This window comes from Nyctereutes procyonoides, unplaced genomic scaffold (genome assembly GCF_905146905.1).
Source record: "Nyctereutes procyonoides isolate TBG_1078 unplaced genomic scaffold, NYPRO_anot_genome, whole genome shotgun sequence".
NCBI lineage: Eukaryota > Metazoa > Chordata > Mammalia > Carnivora > Canidae > Nyctereutes > Nyctereutes procyonoides.
Genome location: NW_026575142.1, coordinates 68,058,702 through 68,077,652, shown reverse-complemented (window position 1 = coordinate 68,077,652; position 18,951 = coordinate 68,058,702). Strand labels below are relative to the sequence as shown.

Below are 18,951 nucleotides of genomic sequence, written 5' to 3'. Positions count from 1 at the left end.
GCCTGACGGGGTAAACAACCCCCGCTGAGCCCGGCAGCAGGCAGGGGCAGAGCAGCTCCCCCAAGTGCTAACACCTGAAAATCAGCACAGCAGGCCCCTCCCCCAGAAGACCAGCTGGACGGACCAGTGATACTCCCCCGTGTTCCAATACAACTAGTTTTTGGCCACTCTGCACTGAGCAAAATGACTAGAAGGAAAACCTCACTTCAAAAGAAAGAATCAGAAACAGCCCTCTCTCCCGCAGAGTTACAAAATCTGGATTACACTTCAATGTCAGAAAGCCAATTCAGAAGCACTATTCTACAGCTACTGGTGGCTCTAGAAAAAAGCATTAAGGCCTCACGAGACTTCATGACTGCAGAATTTAGATCCAATCAGGCAGAAATTAAAAATCAATTGAATGAGATGCAATCCAAACTAGAAGTCCTAACGACGAGGGTTAACGAGGTGGAAGAACGAGTGAGTGACATAGAAGACAAGTTAATGGCAAAGAGGGAAACTGAGGAAAAAAGAGACAATCAATTAAGGGACCATGAAGACAGATTAAGGGAAATAAATGACAACCTAAGGAAGAAAAACCTACGCTTAATTGGGGTTCCCGAGGGCGCCGAAAGGGACAGAGGGCCAGAATATGTATTTGAACAAATCCTAGCTGAAAACTTTCCCAATCTGGGAAGGGAAACAGGCATTCAGATCCAGGAAATAGAGAGATCCCCCCCCTAAAATCAATAAAAACCGTTCAACACCTCGACATCTAATAGTGAAGCTTGCAAATTCCAAAGATAAAGAGAAGATCCTTAAAGCAGCAAGAGACAAGAAGTCCCTGACTTTCATGGGGAGGAATATTAGGGTAACAGCAGACCTCTCCACAGAGACCTGGCAGGCCAGAAAGGGCTGGCAGGATATATTCAGGGTCCTAAATGAGAAGAACATGCAACCAAGAATACTTTATCCAGCAAGGCTCTCATTCAAAATGGAAGGAGAGATAAAGAGCTTCCAAGACAGGCAGGAACTGAAAGAATATGTGACCTCCAAACCAGCTCTGCAAGAAATTTTAAGGGGGACTCTTAAAATTCCCCTTTAAGAAGAAGTTCAGTGGAACAATCCACAAAAACAAGGACTAAATAGATATCATGATGACACTAAACTCATATCTGTCAATAGTAACTCTGAACGTGAACGGGCTTAATGACCCCATCAAAAGGCGCAGGGTTTCAGACTGGATAAAAAAGCAGGACCCATCTATTTGCTGTCTACAAGAGACTCATTTTAGACAGAAGGACACCTACAACCTGAAAATAAAAGGTTGGAGAACCATTTACCATTCAAATGGTTCTCAAAAGAAAGCAGGGGTAGCCATCCTTGTATCAGATAAACTAAAATTCACTCCGAAGACAGTAGTGAGAGACGAAGAGGGACACTATATCATACTTAAAGGATCTATCCCGCAAGAGGACTTAACAATCCTCAATATATATGCCCCGAATGTGGGAGCTGCCAAATACTTAAACGAATTATTAACCAAAGTGAAGAAATACTTAGATAATAATACACTTATACTTGGTGACTTCAATCTAGCTCTTTCTACCCTCGATAGGTCTTCTAAGCACAACATCTCCAAAGAAACGAGAGCTTTAAATGATACACTGGACCAGATAGATTTCACAGATATCTACAGAACTTTACATCCAAACTCAACTGAATACACATTCTTCTCAAGTGCACATGGAACTTTCTCCAGAATAGACCACATACTGGGTCACAAATCGGGTCTGAACCGATACCAAAAGATTGGGATCGTCCCCTGCATATTCTCAGACCATGACGCCTTGAAATTAGAACTCAATCACAAGAAGAAGTTTGGAAGGACCTCAAACACGTGGAGGTTAAGGACCATCCTGCTAAAAGATAAAAGGGTCAACCAGGAAATTAAGGAAGAATTAAAAAGATTCATGGAAACTAATGAGAATGAAGATACAACCGTTCAAAATCTTTGGGATGCAGCAAAAGCGGTCCTCAGGGGGAAATACATCGCAATACAAGCATCCATCCAAAAACTGGAAAGAACTCAAATACAAAAGCTAACCTTACACATAAAGGAGCTAGAGAAGAAGCAGCAAATCGACCCGACGCCCAGCAGAAGAAGAGAGTTAATTAAAATTCGAGCAGAACTCAACGAAATTGAGACCAGAAGAACTGTGGAACAGATCAATAGAACCAGGAGTTGGTTCTTTGAAAGAATTAATAAGATAGATAAACCATTAGCCAAACTTATTAAAAAGAAGAGAGAGAAGACTCAAATTAATAAAATCATGAATGAGAAAGGAGAGATCACTACCAACACCAAGGAAATACAAACGATTTTAAAAACATATTATGAACAGCTCTACGCCAATAAATTAGGCAATCTAGAAGAAATGGACACATTCCTGGAAAGCCACAAACTACCAAAACTGGAACAGGAAGAAATAGAAAACCTGAACAGGCCAATAACCAGGGAGGAAATTGAAGAAGTCATCAAAAACCTCCCAAGACACAAGAGTCCAGGGCCAGATGGCTTCCCAGGGGAATTCTATCAAACGTTTAAGGAAGAAATCATACCTATTCTACTAAAGCTGTTTGGAAAGATAGAAAGAGATGGAGTACTTCCAAATTCATTCTATGAGACCAGCATCACCTTAATTCCAAAACCAGACAAAGACCCCACCAAAAAGGAGAATTACAGGCCAATATCCCTGATGAACATGGATGCAAAAATTCTCAACAAGATACTAGCCAATAGGATCCAACAACACATTAAGAAAATTATTCACCATGACCAAGTAGGATTTATCCCCAGGACACAAGGCTGGTTCAACACTCGTAAAACAATCAGTGTGATTCATCATATCAGCAAGAGAAAAACCAAGAACCATATGATCCTCTCATTAGATGCAGAGAAAGCATTTGACAAAATACAGCATCCATTCCTGATCAAAACTCTTCAGAGTGTAGGGATAGAGGGAACTTTCCTCGACATCTTAAAAGCCATCTACGAAAAGCCCACAGCAAATATCATTCTCAATGGGGAAGCACTGGGAGCCTTTCCCCTAAGATCAGGAACAAGACAGGGATGTCCACTCTCACCACTGCTATTCAACATAGTATTGGAAGTCCTGGCCTCAGCAATCAGACAACAAAAAGACATTAAAGGCATTCAAATTGGCAAAGAAGAAGTCAAACTCTCCCTCTTCGCCGATGACATGATACTCTACATAGAAAACCCAAAAGCCTCCACCCCAAGATTGCTAGAACTCATACAGCAATTTGGTAGCATGGCAGGATACAAAAATCAATGCCCAGAAATCAATGGCATTCCTATACACTAACAATGAGACTGAAGAAAGAGAAATTAAGGAGTCAATCCCATTTACAATTGCACCCAAAAGCATAAGATACCTAGGAATAAACCTAACCAAAGAGGTAAAGGATCTATACCCTAAAAACTATAGAACACTTCTGAAAGAAATTGAGGAAGACACAAAGAGATGGAAAAATATTCCATGCTCATGGGTTGGCAGAATTAATATTGTGAAAATGTCAATGTTACCCAGGGCAATGTACACGTTCAATGCAATCCCTATCAAAATACCATGGACTTTCTTCAGAGACTTAGAACAAATTATTTTAAGATTTGTGTGGAATCAGAAAAGACCCCGAATAGCCAGGGGAATTTTAAAAAAGAAAACCATAGCTGGGGGCATCACAATGCCAGATTTCAGGTTGTACTACAAAGCTGTGGTCATCAAGACAGTGTGGTACTGGCACAAAAACAGACACATAGATCAATGGAACAGAAAAGAGAATCCAGAAGTGGACCCTGAACTTAATGGTCAACTAATATTCGATAAAGGAGGAAAGACGATCCACTGGAAGAAAGACAGTCTCTTCAATAAATGGTGCTGGGAAAATTGGACATCCACATGCAGAAGAATGAAACTAGACCACTCTCTTGCACCATACACAAAGATAAACTCAAAATGGATGAAAGATCTAAATGTGAGACAAGATTCCATCAAAATCCTAGAGGAGAACACAGGCAAACACCCTTTTTGAACTCGGCCACAGTAACTTCTTGCAAGATACATCCACGAAAGCAAAAGAAACAAAAGCAAAATGAACTATTGGGACTTCATCAAGATAAGAAGCTTTTGCACAGCAAAGGATACAGTCAACAAAACTCAAAGACAACCTACAGAATGGGAGAAGATATTTGCAAATAACATCTCAGATAAAGGGCTAGTTTCCAAAATCTATAAAGAACTTATTAAACTCAACAGCAAAGAAACAAACAATCCAATCATGAAATGGGCAAAAGACATGAAGAGAAATCTCACATAGGAAGACGATAGACATGGCCAACATGCACATGAGAAAATGCTCTGCATCACTTGCCATCAGGGAAATACAAATCAAAACCACAATGAGATACCACCTCACACCAGTGAGAATGGGGAAAATTAACAAGGCAGGAAACCACAAATGTTGGAGAGGATGCGGAGAAAAGGGAACCCTCTTGCACTGTTGGTGGGAATGTGAACTGGTGCAGCCACTCTGGAAAACTGTGTGGAGGTTCCTCAAAGAATTAAAAATAGACCTTCCCTACGACCCAGCAATTGCACTGCTGGGGATTTACCCCAAAGATACAGATGCAATGAAACGCCGGGACACCTGCACCCCGATGTTTCTAGCAGCCATGTCCACAATAGCCAAACTGTGGAGGGAGCCTCGGTGTCCATCGAAAGATGAATGGATAAAGGAGCTGTGGTCTATGTATACAATGGAATATTCCTCAGCCATTAGAAATGACAAATACCCACCATTTGCTTCAACGTGGATGGAACTGGAGGGTATTATGCTGAGTGAAGTAAGTCAATCGGAGAAGGACAAACAGTGTATGTTCTCATTCATTTGGGGAATATGAATAATAGTGAAAGGGAATATAAGGGAAGGGAGAGGAAATGTGTGGGAAATATCAGAGAGGGAGATAGAACATAAAGACTCCTAACTCTGGGAAACAAACTAGGGGTGGTGGAGGGGGAGGAGGGCGGGGGGTGGGGGTGATGGGTGACGGGCACTGAGGGGGAGACTTGTCGGGATGAGCACTGGGTGTTATTCTGTATGTTGGTAAATTGAACACCAATAAAAATTAATTTATTAAAAAAAAACCACAATGAGATACCACCTCGCACCAGTGAGAATGGGGAAAATTAACAAGACAGGAAACAACAGATGTTGGAGAGGATGTGGAGAAAGGGGAACCCTCCTGCACTGTTGGTGCGAATGTGACCTGGTGCAGCCACTCTGGGAAACTGTGTGGAGGTTCTTCAAAGAGTTAAAAATAGAGCTACCCTATGATGCAGTAATTGCACTGCTGGGGATGTACCCCAAAGATACAGATACAGTGAAACGCTGAGACACCTGCACCTCCATGTTCATAGCAGCAATGTCCACAATAGCCAAACTTGGAAGGAGCCTCGGTGCCCATCGAAAGATGAATGGATAAAGAAGGTGTGGTCTATGTATACAGTGGAATATTCCTCAGCCATTAGAAATGACGAACACCCACCATTTGTTTCGACGTGGATAGAACTGGAGGGTATTATGCTGAGTGAAGTAAGTCAATCGGAGAAGGACAAACATCATATGGTCTCACTCATACGGGGGAAAAATAGTGAAGGGGACTATCCAGGAAAGGAGGGGAACAAGTGGGGAAAATTAGAGAAGACGACAAACCATGAAAGACTCCTAACTCTGGGAAACAAACAAAGGGTTTCAGAAGGGAAGGTGGGGAGGGGGTTGGGGTGACTGGGAGATGGGCCCTGAGGGGGGCCGTTGATGGGATGAGCACTGGGTGTTTTACTATATGCTGGCATGTCGAACTTCAATAAATAATATTTGAAAAATATGCAAAAAAAAAAAAAGAATGAATGGGTTAACCAGGGGTTAACCAGGAAATTAAAGAAGAAATAAAAACATACATGGAAGCAAATGAAAATGAAAACACGACAATCCAAAACCTTTGGGACACAGCAAAGGTGGTCCTAAGAAGGAAGGTTGTAGTAACAGCCTGCAGAAGCAAGGAAAGTCTCAAATACACAGCATAACCTTACACCTTAAGGAGCTAGAAAAGAAATGGCAAATAAAGCCTAAAGCCAGCAGAAGGAGAGAAATACTAAAGGTTAGATAGAGCAGAGATAAGCAATACAGAAAGAAAAAGAAAAAAAACAGTAGAACAGATCAACGAAACTAAGAGCTGGTTCTTTAAAAGAATTAAAGAGAAAGGAAGGACCCAGATAAATAAAATCACAAATAAGAAAGGAGAAATAACAACTAATACCACAGAGACACAAAAAACTACGAGAAAATTATGAAAATTGTCCACACACTGGACAATCTGGAAGAAAGGACAAATTCCTAGAAACTTACAAACTACCAAAACTGAAACAGGAATAGAAAATTTGAACAGACCCACAACCAGCAAAGAAATTTAATTAGTAATCAAAAAAACCCAGAAAAACAAAAGTCCAGGGCCAGATAGCTTCCCAGACTTTTAAAGAATTTTTTTAAAAGATTTTATTTATTTATTCATGAGAGAGACAGAGAGAGGCAGAGACACAGGCAGAGGGAGAAGCAGGCTCCATGCAGGGAGCCCCATGTGGGACTCGATCCTGGGACCGGGATCACGCCCTGATCCAAAGGCAAACACCTAACCACTGAACCACCCAGGTGTCCCTAAAGAAGGGGACTACAAAAAAATAGAAATGGAAGGAAAACTTTCAAACTCATTCTATGAGGCCAGCATTACCTTGATTCCAAAACCAGACAGGCTCCACTAAAAAAGACAATCATGGGCCAATATCCCTGATGAACATGGATGCAAAAGTCCTCAACAAGATATTAGTAAATAGAATCCAACAGTAATTAAAAGAACTATTCACCATGACCAAGTGGGATTTATTCCTGGGTAGCAGGGGGTGGTTCACTATTTGCAAATCAATCAACATGATGCACCACATTAATAAAGGAAAGGATAAGAACCACATGATCCTCTCAATAGATGCAGAAAAAGCATTTGACAAAATACAGCATCCATTCTTGATAAAAACCCTCAGCAAAGTAGGTATAGATGGAACATACATCAATGTCATAAAAGCCATCCAAGAAAGACCCAGAACTAATATCATCCTCTCTGCGGAAAAACTGAGAGCTTTTCTTCTACGGTCAGGAACACGACAGGGATGCCCACTCTCACCACTGCTGTTCAACACAGTACTAGAAGTCCTAGCCTCAACCATCAGACAACAAAAAGAAATAAAAGGCATCCAAATCAGCAAGGAAGAGGTAAAACTTTCACTATTTGCAGACAACATGATACTCTATGTAGAAAAACCAAAAGATTCCATTCAAAAATTGTTAAAACTAATACATGAATTCAGCAAAGTTGCAGGATATAAAATCAACATACAGCAATCTGTTGCATTTCTATATATCAATAATGAAGCAGCAGAAAAATAAATCAATAAATCCCATTTACAATTGCACCAAAAACCATAAAATAATTAGGATTAAACCAAAGAGGTAAAAGATCTATACTCTGTAACTATAGAACAATTATTAAAGAAATTGAAAAGGACACAAAGAAATAGAAAAGAATTCCTTGCTCATGGATTCAAAGAATGTTGTTAAAATGTCTATACTGCCCAAACAATCTACACATCTAATGCAATCCTTATCAAAACACCACCAGCATTTTTCACAGCGCTAGAACAAAAACAATCCTAAAATTTGAATGGCACCACAAAAGACCCTGAGTAGCCAAAGCAATCCTGAAAAAGAAAAGCAAAGTGGGAGGCATCATGATTCTAGACTTCAAGCTAAGTTACAAAGCCGCAGTCATGAAGACAGTATGGTAGTGGCAGGAAAACAGACACAAAGATCAATGAACAGAATAGAAAACCCAGAAATGGACCCACAGCTGTATGGTCAACTCATCTTCGACAAAGCAGGAAAGACTATCCAATGGGAAAAAGTCTCTTCAACAAGTGGTGTTGGGAAAACTGGACAGCCACATGCAGAAGAATGAACCTGGACCATTTTCTTACACTATACACAAAAATAAATTAAAAATGGGTGAAAGCCCTAAATGTTTGGTTTCTCACAGGAAACCATCAAAATCCTGCAGGCAGAGACGCCTGGGTGACTCAGCAGTTTAGTGCCTGCCTTTGGCCCAGGGCGTGATCACGGAGACCCGGGATGGAGTCCCACATCGGGCTCCCTGTATGGAGCCTGCTTCTCCCTCTGCCTGTGTCTCTGCCTCTCTCTGTGTGTCTCTCATTAATAAATAAATAAAATATTTTTTAAAAACAAGTCCTGCAGGCAGCAACCTCTTCGACCTTGGCATAGCAACTTCTTACTAGATACATTGCTAGAGGCAAGGGAAACAAAAACAAAAACAAAAATGAACTATTGGGACTTCATCAAGATAAAAGGCTTCTGCACAGGAAAGTAAATGATCAACAAAACTAAAAGGCAGCCTATGGAATTGGAGGTTTCACAAATGATGTGTCTGATAAAGGGTTAGTATCCAAAATCTATAAAGAATTCATCAAAGCCAACATCCAATAAACAAAAAATCCAGGTAAGAAATGGGCAGAAGACGTGAATAGACATTTTTCCAAAAAAGGCATCCAAAGGGCTCACAGACACATGAAAAGACGTTCAACATCAGTCATCCTCAGGGGAATAAAAGCATAATCACTATGAGATAGCACCTCACACCTTTCAGAAAAAGCTAGAATTAACAACACAGGAAACTACCAGATTTTGGTGAGGATGTGGAGAAAGGAAAACCCTCTTACACCATTGGTGGGAATGCAAGCTGGTGCAGCCACTCTGGGAAACAGTGTAGAGGTTCCTCAAAAAGTTAAAAATAGCGCTACCCTATAATCCAACAATTGCACTGTTGGGTATTTACCCAAAGGATAACCAAATACAGATTCGAGGGACACCTGGGTGGCTCAGTTGCTTAAGCCAACTTGGTTTCAGCTCAGGTCCTAAACTCAAGAGTCGTGAGACTGAATCCTGTGTGGGGCTCCATGCTGGGCATGGAGCCTGCTTAAGATTCTCTCTCCCCCTCTCTTGTCTCCCCCACACCACTTGTACTGTATCACTCTCTCCAAAATAAAAATAAATAAATAAATAAACAAACAAACTAACAGATTTGAAGGGTTACACGTACCCTGATTCTTATAGCAGCATTATCCACAACAGCCAAACTATGGAAAGGGCCCAAGTGTCTATCAACTGATGAAGGGATAAAGAAGATGCATTATATTATCTACAGTGGAATATTAATCAACTATCAAAAAGAATGAAATCTTCCATTTGCAGTGACATGGATGGAGCTAGAGTGTACTATGCTAAGCAATGTAAGTCAGTCAGAGAAAGATGAATACCATGATTGCACCCATTTGTGGAATTTAAGAAACAAAACAGATGAACACAGGGGAAGCAGGGGGAAAAGAGAGAGGGTAAGAAACTGTAAGAGATTCTTATCAATAGAGAACAACTGAGGGTTGATGGAGGGAGGGGATGGGGGGTTAGCTAAATGGGTGATGGGTATTAAGTACCCGTTATGATGAACACTGGATATTGTTTCTATTTGTTTGAAGATTTACTTGAGGGAGAGAGAGAGAGCACAAGCAGGGGTAGGAGCAGAGGGACAAGCAGACTCCTCACTGAACAGGGAGCCTGACACGGGGTTCGATCCCAGGACCCCAAAGCTGAAGTCAGATGCTTGACCAACTGAGCCACTCAGGCAACCCAGCACTGGGTATTATTATATGTTAAGTGATGAATCACTAAATTCTACTCTTGAAACCAATATTACTGTATGTTAACTAACTAGAATTTATTTTTTTAACTTTTTTAAAAAACTTTATTTATTAGAGACAGAGAGAGAGAGAGGGGCAGAGACACAGGCAGAGGGAGAAGCAGGCTCCATGCAGCAAGCCTGACGTGGGACTCGATCCCAGGTCTCCAGGATCACACCCTGGGCTGAAGTTGGCGCTAAATCGCTAAGCCACCAGGACTGCCCAACTAACTAGAATTTAAATAAAAATTTGGAGGAAAACAAATTTTTAAAAATAAAATCAGGGGATGTTTTACAAATAGTATTATAGATATATGTATGTAGAGATATGAATGTAGAGATAGAGATATACATACATACATAAAAGTGTAATGTGAGTATATAAGATGCAAAGAAATAAGGCCCAAAGATTAATATTTGGGAAGCATGTCCATGTCAGGGATGGGAAGAGATTGTACATTCAAAGATATACTTTGAGAGTTAGCTCAATAGGTAGGAGGGGAAAAAAGTAGTGACACAAAATCCAAAGGAGGAAAGAGGTTTTTTTTTTTTAAAGGAGGGGATGATGCATCAAAAAGAATTAAAATACCTAGGAATAAATTTAACCAAGGAGATGAAACGTACACTGATACTATAAGACATTAATAAAAGAAACTGAAGATTCAAATAAATGGAAAGATGGTTCAATGCTCATGGATTTGAAGAATTAATATTGTTAAAATGTCCATTCTATCCAAAGCAATCTTGATTCAGTGCAGTCCCTATCAAAATTCCAATGGTGTTTTTCATAGAAACAGATCAAACAATCCTAAAATTCGTATGGAACCACTGAAGACTCAAATAGCCAAAGCAATTGTGAAAAAGAACACACTATGAGCTATAGTCATCACACTCCCTGATTTCAAACTATATTACAAAACAATAGTAACCAAAACAGTATGGTATTGGCATTAAAAACACTTTGATCACTGGAACAAATGAGGAGCCCACAAATAAACTTATGAATATATGGCCAATTAATTTACAACAAAGGAGCCAAGAATGTAGTTCGGAAAGGACAGTCTCTTCAATAAATAGTATTGGGAAAACTGGTTAGCCATGAGCAAAAGAATCAAATTGGACCATTATCTTCGGCACAGACAAAAAATTAACTCATAAAGGATTAAAGACTTGAATATAAGACATGAAACCATAAAATTCCTAGAAGAAGAATAGTGGTAGTTTCCCTGACATTGGTCTTGGCAATGATTTTTTTTTGGATTTGACACCAAAAGCAAAGGCCATCCATAAAAGCAGAAATACACAAGCTTTGACTACAACAAACTAAAAAGGTTCTCACAGTGAAGGGAGTCAACAAAATAAAAAGGCAATCTACTGAACAGAAGAAAGTATCTGCGAATCAGGTATTATAACTCAAAAGTGAACCAGCAATCCAACTTAAAAATGAGTAGAGGACCCGAAACGGCATTTTCCAAAGACATACAGATGACCAAGAGATACATGAAAATGTGCTCAACATCATTATCAAGAAAATGGAAACTGAAATGCAAGGAGATATCCACTCCTATCAGTTACAAGGGCCATTACTGGAAAGGTACGAAGTAACATGAGGTGGCAGAAATGTGGGGAGAGGCAAACCCTTGAATTATGGGTGGAAATGTACGTTGGCGCAGCCACTATGGAAAGGAGATGGATGTGCCTCAAAAGATTAGAAACAGGGCTACTGGGATCCCTGGGTGGCGCAGCGGTTTGGCGCCTGCCTTTGGCCCAGGGCGCGATCCTGGAGACCCGGATCGAGTCCCACGTCGGGCTCCCGATGCATGGAGCCTGCTTCTCCCTCTGCCTGTGTCTCTGCCTCTCTCTCTCTCTCTCGCTGTGACTATCATAAATAATAAAATAAAAAAAAAAAAAAAAGAAACAGGGCTACTATACGATCCAGGAACACCAACCCCTTGGATTTTCTCAACCATGAATGCTTGTTTTTCCACATGGAGGTCTATGTTTTTTGGCTTTTTAGTTCTTTATAATACAATTCCGGATGAGTCCATCAGTTACATATATTGTGAACATCTACTTTGTGACTTTTGCTCTTAACGGTGTGTTTTCACGACTGGAAGTTCTGAGTTTTAATACAGATTTACCAATCCTTCCCACTAAAATTATTTTAAATATGATGACACATTTTTTTTTTATTTATTTATGATAGTCACACAGAGAGAGAGAGAGAGAGGCAGAGACACAGGCAGAGGGAGAAGCAGGCTCCATGCACCGGGAGCCCGACGTGGGATTCGATCCCGGGTCTCCAGGATCGCGCCCTGGGCCAAAGGCAGGCGCTAAGCCGCTGTGCCACCCAGGGATCCCCTATGATGACACATTTAAGCAATATTTTCCAAACCTGGACAGATTAAGATACTCTCCTATATTACCTAGTGAAATCTTTTTTAGTTTTTACCTTTCATATTTAAATCTCTAATTCCCCTGGAATTCATTTTGTATAGAATGTGAAGACATTAGATTTTTCTCCTTAAAGAAAAAGATTTTTCTCAGCACCACTTATTGGATAGACAGATTTCACTGTTTCAAAGCACGTTTGTTTATCAGTTTTTAATTATGACCCATTAATTTGTGTTCAGTGCATTGAGAGTTCCAATATCTTGCCGTCTTGATACTACAGGTTTATAATAAACCTTGTTCCTGACAGAGCAAGTTCCTCAACTGATTGGTCATTCTTAACCCTTTGTAATTCCATACACATTCTGGAAACAATTCGTCATGTTACACTCCCCGCCCCCCTCACTCCACCACACACCCCCACACACAACCTGTATTTTATTGGCTTGGATTTCGATCAATTTCTCACAACAAGCAATTTCCATATTTTTGACCTGAATTATATACTAAAATTATTTTTAAATTGTATTTCATAAATGTTCGATAATTCCGTTAGAAGAACTCTGACTGTATTTAGTCATGTTGCCCAAAGGCCTTAGTTGAAATTTTATGAAAAACAGTGGCTGAGTTTTATTAAATGACCTTACAGAATCTACTGATCAATCGTGTATTTTCTCCTATAAATTGTCAATAAGTCGTATTTGTAAACTTCCAAAATATTAAACCACACTTACACTCTTGAAAGAACCCTACTTGATGCAACAAAATCCCTAAAACAATTCAAAAGGCTCTTTAGCATTGATATTGGATCCAACTGGAAACCTGATTCCCATTCAGCTCCATAATGGTGGAGTTGAGAAATAAACTTGAATCAAACTGCGTGAGTCTAAAAGTCTCCTTCAGTCAAGAGCACTGTGTTCCATTTACCATGATCATTATGTCAGTTTAGGCCTGCTATGTTTATTAGTCATCCAAAAGTCATCCAATGGAGCACTGTGTTCCATTTACCATGATCATTATGTCAGTTTAGGCCTGCTATGTTTATTAGTCATCCAAAGGTCATTTGAAGAATAGACTGTATTCTTACTTCTAGACTTAATTGTTAATCATTTATTTAGAATGATTGCTTCTATATCCATAATTGAATTTAATCAGTACTTTTCTTTCTTACATTATCCTTTTAAAATGTTGATATAAAGCTTATGTTAAACTTCACAAAATGAACTGGATAGCTGCCAATCTTTTTTAATTCTGCAAAGTATGACTATTACTATACATTAAGTAGTCTTTAAATACTAGAACTCAGATTTAAAATCATTTGGAATTTGCATCTTCTTCCACAGTGCATATTTACCTAACTTGTGCTATTTTGGGGGCCATTAGAATTCTCTACTTCCTTTTGAGTCAACTTTAGCTATACTTTGCCTAGGTCCAACACATTTTCAAACTTGCTATAGAATTAAACATTTTCTTATGTCTCTTTCATAATGTGATTCTTTATTGATATGGTTCTATATTCAATACATCATGTAGGATTTATATGGTGTAACCCACAAATACAATAATGGGTTAACATTACAAAATATATTAATATAATGCAATAGATTAAAGATCAATACTAAAAAATTTTCTCAATAGAGAATAAAAGGTTAATTTGTAAGTAACATCCAAACATGATAAAGCATGTTGACATAAAGAATATACGCACACGGTCTTTAATTTGTAATGGGGATACCAAAAATACTATCCTGGAGCAGGAGTCATTAAAGAGAAAAACAAGAGGCGGTTAAAGTTAAAATTAACTACCTGCTAATATTTTGCCAGGGTTCATCCAATGTTTCCAATTTCATGCCTTATCTCAGGTCATTTCCCCTCCCTGGAAACACCATACTTTTGGAGGAAATCAAAGCTCCATCTCTAATAAAATGATAAAAGCTGTGTAATTTCTGCCAGAAAAATGCATACATGCACTAAACACAATTTTTTTTATAAACTATCATAAGATTCACTGCCTCCATTCTACAAAATAGATTCCAGATTAAAAGCTACTGTCCTGGGGCGCCTGGGTGGCTCAGTCTATTAAGCATCTGACCTTGGCTCAGGTCATGATCTCAGGGTCCTGAGAATCAAGAACCACATCCACCTCCCTGCTCAGTGGGGAGTCTGTTTCTTCCTGCCTCTCTAATAAATAAATAAAATCGTTAAAAAAAAAAAAGTCCTACAATAAAGCTCAGTATACATAATGCTCAAAAATATTAATGGAGAAATGAATAAAATAAAACTCAAGCAAATGTATGAAAGAAGTTGAAGCAAGCATTCATACTGACCTATAAAAATTTGTGTAAAGGAACTGATTAAAACATGAAACAGGGGTGCCTGGGTGGCTCAGATGGTTAAGCATCCAACTCTTGATTTGAGCTCAAGTCATGATCTCAGGGTCAAGGGATTAAGCCACACAGCAGGCTCTATGCTCAGCAGGGAGTAGCTTGAGACTCTCTCTCCCTCTGCCTCTCTCCCTGCTGTCCCTCTCTCTCTAAATAAAATAAGTAATTCTTTACAAAATAACAAAAAACATGAAACAAAATATACTTGAGTTTTAAGTATTTATTTACAAAGTTCTTATTAATACAACTGCTTTTAAAATATATAAAGAGTGATTTACTATTTAAAAATGGCAAATATGTGGCATAGAAAAAATCTAGTCAACTATTAAAGCAGATGACTGAAAATTGTTAAATGACAAAAGTCTGCATATTCTCCTACATAGATAGGAAATAAAAATGCATTTATTCATAGGAACTTGATTATTTTGTATCACTGACTATAAAAAAAAACTTGTGAAAATTAACATCAGGGCTTGAAAGATATTTTACAACAGCAAATAAATGTATTTCAATTTTACACTTAATTATGAGACCAAAATAAAAGGTAGACCATACACGTATCTACATATTTTATAGCAGATTAGTAAAAATGATGCCAATTTTAGAATTATTTCATAGAGTATATAATAGTCCATACCACAATTTCCCCATGGTCTTACCCTTCAAAATAAAATTCCTCACACTATCAAACTAAATGAAGATTTGCTAGTGGCTAAAATCACTCAAAATATATGGACCCTGAAAAAGTTACAAGTATACACTAATACCATGTTTGCCAAAATATACATTTTTTAAACTCTCTGTTCTTATCTCAATTTGCAAAAGAATTTTAAAACCATCTCCCTTTAATTATTATTCTTGTTAATAAGGGCAAATCTTTTAAAACCCACACTCTACATTTTGCAAACATTAGAGAATAAAATAAACTGCAACAGAACAGTTAAATAATTACTTCAAACAGCACATTTGAAACAAGTCCCCACTATTAACCAGAAATCTGTGCAGGTGTTTTATCTAGTAAGTTCTGTATTATCACTTAATTTCTTCACAAATTGAGATACACAAATAGGAATTTCCAAAAATTCATTCATGGACACTATACACAGAGAGTCACAGCAGTATTTGGTACTCACCAATATAATTTATTTACTATTATCAAGTTGCAAGGCTACTAATACGAATAACTTAAATTATTGGTCTTCGAATGAAGGATTCGAGTGAAGAGAAAAATTACATCAAAATCAATATAATTTTTACATGAATTAACTCAAAAATATGTAAGAGGTTAACCTTACTCATTCAAGAAGAAAATCAAATGACAGTTTTAGTGTTATCTATATTCTTTCCAGCTTTCACCAAGTGCTAATGACAAGTACCATTTAAGTCAGTTTCTTATTTGAACATGAAGTGTTTATAAGTTGCTTTAAATTAAGACTTTTTTTAAGCTTCATATCAAATGAGTTGTAGATCTGCTTAAAGTATGACTTCTTCTTTCAAAGAAGGAAGGTAGGCTGATAAGGGAGGGTGATGGGATACCCTATAAAGACAAAACAAATATTTTTAGATTTAAATTTTTTCTTAAAAAAAAAAAAAACATTTTAGCATCATGCAGATTATTTTTACAAATTAATGTAACAATTTTAAAACATCTGAAAATTCTAAACTCTTTAAATAAATGAATTTAAATTAGGGGATGGGAAAAAAACACAAAAGTATTTTAGCATTCTGAAAAACAAAAAAAAAATGCACAGACTGGTTAATTATATATTAAGTCAACTGGGATACTGGCTTACTGGTAATAGGGTATTTCTGTGTGATATTAAAGACTGTTTCAGGTTCTTTAAAAAAAAAATTATAAATTAGTAAGTTTTTGTGGTAAAAAGATAAGCCCTAGTAGTTTCTTCTTAATCATAAAGCAAAATTAAGAGGAGTGAAATTACTTCATGAAAAATTGTTCTCTAAAATTAAAGGTCATATATTCCTAGAGAGTTTTTGTACTATATGTGCAATTCATACATAGGTGTATGTGTATAATTTTGCTCCATGTAAAAACAGCAAAATATAGCACTTCTGAAGATTATTAAGTTACTAAGCTATCTATATTTGTTTCAGAGGTCAAAGTTAAATATCATCAGAATTTTCAATAATAATAAAGAAACATGCGCAAGAACACCAAAAATTGAAGAGTGGGTGTAAATCAAGATGAATTATAAAGAAAGCTTTATTGCTTTAACATATATGAATGTCTAACTGTAAGTAAACCTAGAGCCAACCAAGTAGCTGATTGTAAGTTCTCATCAACAATGTAGTAAAATGTAGTATTTATTTAAAGAGCTACGTTGGTAAAGTATTACCATTTAAGTGATAACAAAGATGATTTAAGAAGATAGTATAAAAGCTTAAAGTTTCTTCAAGCGAAGGGTTTATGATTTGCCATATTAAAAAGCATGAATTTTATATAAAAGCCATAAATCTAAGATTAAGAATCAGATTTGGAATAAAAATCTACTTTACATCAAAATTATTACTATTCCTTAAAATGATCACTTTCATAAATAGGAAAATTTCTAATTTCTAAGTCCCCACCCACTTAATAATGATTCAGTGAAGAAAGTATACTTTCTTCTTTTCACAAATACAAATTTCAAATAGCTAATAAGCTCACATTAAACTTCATGAGGCTTGTTTCCATTACTGGTTGGCATATCTCCTAATTCTTCACAAATATCAAAGATGACTTGGATAGGACTTTTTTTGAAATTTGAAAAATCAATAGTTCCTTTTAGTATCTCTGAAAAACTAGCTCGTGAGGCAGAATGACGGATAGATCGAAACCAGGAGTTTTGAGAGCGCCCACCAGTAGAGTTTGAGCGCTGTACATAAACATGCTTAGTAAATCCAATTATATTGCTTGTGGAAACAGAATGGACAATCTGTTAGAACAGAAATAAGCAATTGAGAAGAGGACATCAATGTTTTAAAGATATTTTACATACTTATTTATGTTATCTACAAAGAAGTGACAAAAGCTACAAATAATTTTCTAAAAGTTTTCTGTGAATTCCAATTACATCCATTTGAAAAGCAATGTTTATAAGAGTTACACAGGTATGTAGATGCAGGACATAAACAAGGGACAGTACTTTGGCCTTACTGTATTGTCTATTAACTCATTTTCATTTATCAAATTTCTTTGCATATATCTATATTGTCAAGCACAACTTCCCTTCCACTGGAAGGTTAATCTTCCTCCAAAATTTGTATAAACATACTCATACATTTAACTGTAAGTGTTTGAGTTAAGACTTAGACCTAACTAGCTTTTAAAAAAATGAGTTACTAGATGAGGTGTTACGTACCTCATCTATAAATTTCATATAACAAAAGGTAGCCATTCATAAAATGCTAAACCACTTATTATATTCCAAGAACTGTTCAAAGCCCTTTGCGTATATTAACGTAATTAATCTTTACAACTACTACTTTAAATTCATCTTACTGATAGAGAAATTGAAACAGAGAGATTTTAATAACTTGCCAAAAGTCATACAGCTACCCAACAGCAGAGCCAGGATTTAAACATGTGAGTTCCAGAGTGTATGCTCTTAACCACTATTCAAATTGCTTCTCATTAGATAATCACATTGTGTATGTATGTGTGTTTAGTCCTTATTGTAACACTACAGGGTTAAGTACTATTAGCCTCTTTTTTTCTCAGCTGCAAAAATGAGGATAAGAGAAGAAGAAACTTGCTGAAGGACACACAACTCAGAAGTGTCAATCACTTGCTTTTCTTAACCTTAGTAGGTTAGATCAATAATAATTTTGCAAAGAACAGATATATCATTCACATACTTAGTGGCGGCAATAAACGTTAGAAATGTTCCTGATATTAATTGTCTAATAATTCTGACACCACTAGGAATTTGAGCTATTCAGGAAAAATTTAAGAATATACACATATGAATTTAGAATCCACATCATTCTTTGGCTTCAGAGGTTATATGCTACTCATCATAAAAATAGTAAAAAAACAACAAAAAAAGCCCAATCTGCTATATTATTGGAGCCAATCTCTATAAACAGAACCATCATTGTTTACATTATTAAAGTGATGAGCCTAATTGAAATTTTCTTTTCTTTTCAAGATTTTATTTATTTATTCATGAGAGACACACACAGAGAGAGAGAGAGAGAGGCAGAGACACAGGCAGAGGGAGAAGCAGGCTCCAAGCAGGGAGCCTGATGTAGGACTCGATCCCG

General features: G+C 37.4%; 1 protein-coding gene across 8 annotated transcripts in view; it reads right to left on the bottom strand.

The window, feature by feature from the left end:
• Positions 1-13,827: 13,827 nt before the first annotated feature.
• ECT2 (epithelial cell transforming 2) overlaps positions 13,828-18,951 on the bottom strand; it is a 64,455-nt gene continuing 59,331 nt past the window's right edge. For all 8 annotated transcript variants that reach the window (XM_055308428.1, XM_055308427.1, XM_055308432.1 and 5 more), the window contains one exon: positions 13,828-16,225. In XM_055308428.1, the coding sequence (XP_055164403.1) occupies positions 16,136-16,225 (90 nt within the window). In that variant the 3' untranslated portion in view covers positions 13,828-16,135. The remainder of the gene's footprint in view (positions 16,226-18,951) is intronic.